We start from the raw sequence: 2,707 nt of genomic DNA, 5'->3' as shown, positions 1-2,707 counted from the left end.
CTGAAATTGGCAAAAAAGCTCAAAATTATGCTGTTGAAACTGACAATAAGAATCCTATAAGTGAATTTTTCAAAAGATATTCGTCTTTTCTAAAGTTGAAGAGAGCCGTTGCTTGGATATTGAGGCTTAAAAGGATTTTACGCGGGAACGGATGATCCGCTCTTTGAAACAAATTTTAAAATCTGTTCTTAAGGAACAAATTGTAAGCGATGAAGTTTTTTTGACTGTTGTAGCTGAAGCTGTTCTTATTTTGAATAGTCGACCATTGACTAGGAACAGTGGCAGTGTATTAGATGATAAACCACTTACTCCAAATCACCTATTACATTTACGTTTTACTTCTAGTGTACCTCCAGGAACATTTGACAAGAAAGATCTTTATTTAAAGCGAAAATATATTAGTGATTTGTTCTGGCGTAGATGGATAAACCAGTATTTGACTACGTTGACAGAGAGATCCAAATGGTATACTGTTAAACGGAATATTGCTGTCGTAGACTTAGTTCTGGTGGCTGATGATAATTTTTCACGTGGACAATGGCCTTGGCTGGAGTTGTCGAATCATTTAGATCAAAGGATGGTTTAGTTAGAACTGTAAATGTTAAGATAGCTTGCGTTGCAAGGTAACATACGCCCGCTGACAGCTGTCGGAAATAATAAAACAGTCTTTAGTGACTAAAGTACGAATTTTCTCATATTGAAGAAATTATTTATGCTGAATAATTCCACAAAATTTTTTAAAATCAATATCAATAACACAAATACAACAAACAATTAAATCACACAGCTCTAATCAAGGGCAAAAAACAACTTTTGACGCGTGTTTACAAAGTCAAGGGCAATAAAAATGTTCATCAAAAATGCGTCAAGTTAGAACTTTTAAAGAATCACAATCTCACGTATGTTCCTGAAAACATTCCAATCAATACTACTACATTGGATTTATCATTTAACCAACTAACCACCATCAGAAACAAAGATTTCCAACTTTTAGACAATCTGGTTTGCTTAATTCTCAGCTTTAATCCTATTTCTCATATAGAAGAAGAAGCTTTTGTAGGATTGGAAAAGTTACAGGTGTTAGAATTAAACAACCATTCTTTGGATTATCAAGTGTTTGATCCAGATGTGTTTTTCCCATTCAAAATCTGCACAATTTGTCGATGAGAACTAAGTTAACTGTTACTAATGATAAGGTAAAAGTGGTTAAAATTTTGAAAAACTTTAAAAATCTGACGTCAGCCATAATTGATACAGCATCGAGAACAGTTTTTAACCTGAATGTCACCAATCTTCGTAAAATCAAACAACTGGTTATTGGAACTATTGACAGTTTTGAGTGTGGTCTACAGTTTTTTAATAATGATACTTTTCAAGGATTATCTAAGCTTGGAGTTGAAGTTCTTGATCTCTCAGGGTGTACAGCTCTTGATATTCAGGATGGCTTTCTGAAACCTTTAGAAGTTCTGAGGACTTTTTTGTTCCAATCGGGAATCTTTCCAATAAAAGTTGGATTGCCGGAATTAATACAATCGTTGCGATTTTATATGAACAAATCTATGACAGAAATCAATCTCTCCTTTCCAAACATAGATTCGCGACTGTTTTTAGAAGATCTGACTATAATATCTATGGAAATATTAGGTAATATTTGTGTTGAAAAACTTATTTTATCCAAAGGAGATATTAATATTATAAATACCATAAACGCAGTTGTTCATATCAAATCAGGACATCTTGTTTTTCCGTGTCTACAAAAGTGTATTAAACACCTAGATGTATCTCATAATCGTATTTCAGGCACATTTTTTAAGCCAGAACTCTTCCTAATAGCTTTTATGGAAAATCTCGAGTTTGTTGATTTATCGGGACAGTATCTCTTTCAGCGAAGATATGATTATTCGTTTTCTACAGCTTTTTCGACATATGCTGACACACAGCCTTTGCCAGATATAATTTTCTTAATGCCCAAAAAATTAAAACATTTTAACTTGGGTGGAGGTATCTATAGAATAGGTCAACTTCTAAATATTACTTTTGAAAATGCACATAATCTAAGATACCTCAACTTTTCATTAAATGGACTCTATGGTTTTAATGTAACTTTAAAAGGTCTGCAAAATCTGAAAACCTTGGATTTGAGTGGAAATGATGTCAGCGTTATCATTGAAACATTTTTTGACACTTTTCCTAATGTGACACACTTGAGACTGGCTGATTGTTTTTTGGATAATGACTTCATCTTAACACACGGTAGACGTTTATTTCAACCCTTAAAGAAACTTGAACAATTAGATTTATCCAGAAATAATTTGATCAAGCTTCCAAAAGATATATTTAAATCTCTGAATCAACTGAAAATTATAAATCTGGCATTTAATAAACTTTTTTCACACCCAGACTATCTTAATACACCGAACCTTCATATACTATACCTTAATTTCAATAATTTTATTAGCTTTTCATCTCAAGAAATACAAATGTTCAACAAATTAGAACAGATGAGAAAAGATAAAGGCAATTTAAAACTTTATATATATGGTAACTCATTAGCGTGTACATGTGAAACTTATAGTTTTATATCGTGGATAACTTTCACTACTATTGAGTTAGACAGAAAAAACTATACGTGTATAGATCAGAAAGGTGACTTGATATTTACCGCTGATTTCAAAAATTTAAATTATATTCAATGTGTCTTCATCTT

At 32.1% G+C, this 2,707-nt stretch overlaps 1 protein-coding gene across 1 annotated transcript; it reads left to right on the top strand.

The window, feature by feature from the left end:
- Window positions 1–891: 891 nt before the first annotated feature.
- Window positions 892–2,381, top strand: LOTGIDRAFT_59939 (hypothetical protein; the record flags this gene model as incomplete). The annotated part of the gene is made up of 2 exons (XM_009056170.1): window positions 892–1,070; window positions 2,210–2,381. Coding segments are annotated over 2 exons (351 nt in total), but the record flags the coding sequence as incomplete, so codon positions are not given.
- Between the last annotated feature and the right edge of the window lie 326 nt (window positions 2,382–2,707).

Source organism: Lottia gigantea (assembly GCF_000327385.1).
Source record: "Lottia gigantea unplaced genomic scaffold LOTGIsca_2664, whole genome shotgun sequence".
Classification (NCBI taxonomy): Eukaryota; Metazoa; Mollusca; class Gastropoda; family Lottiidae; genus Lottia; species Lottia gigantea.
This window is presented reverse-complemented; position numbering and strand designations above follow the sequence as displayed.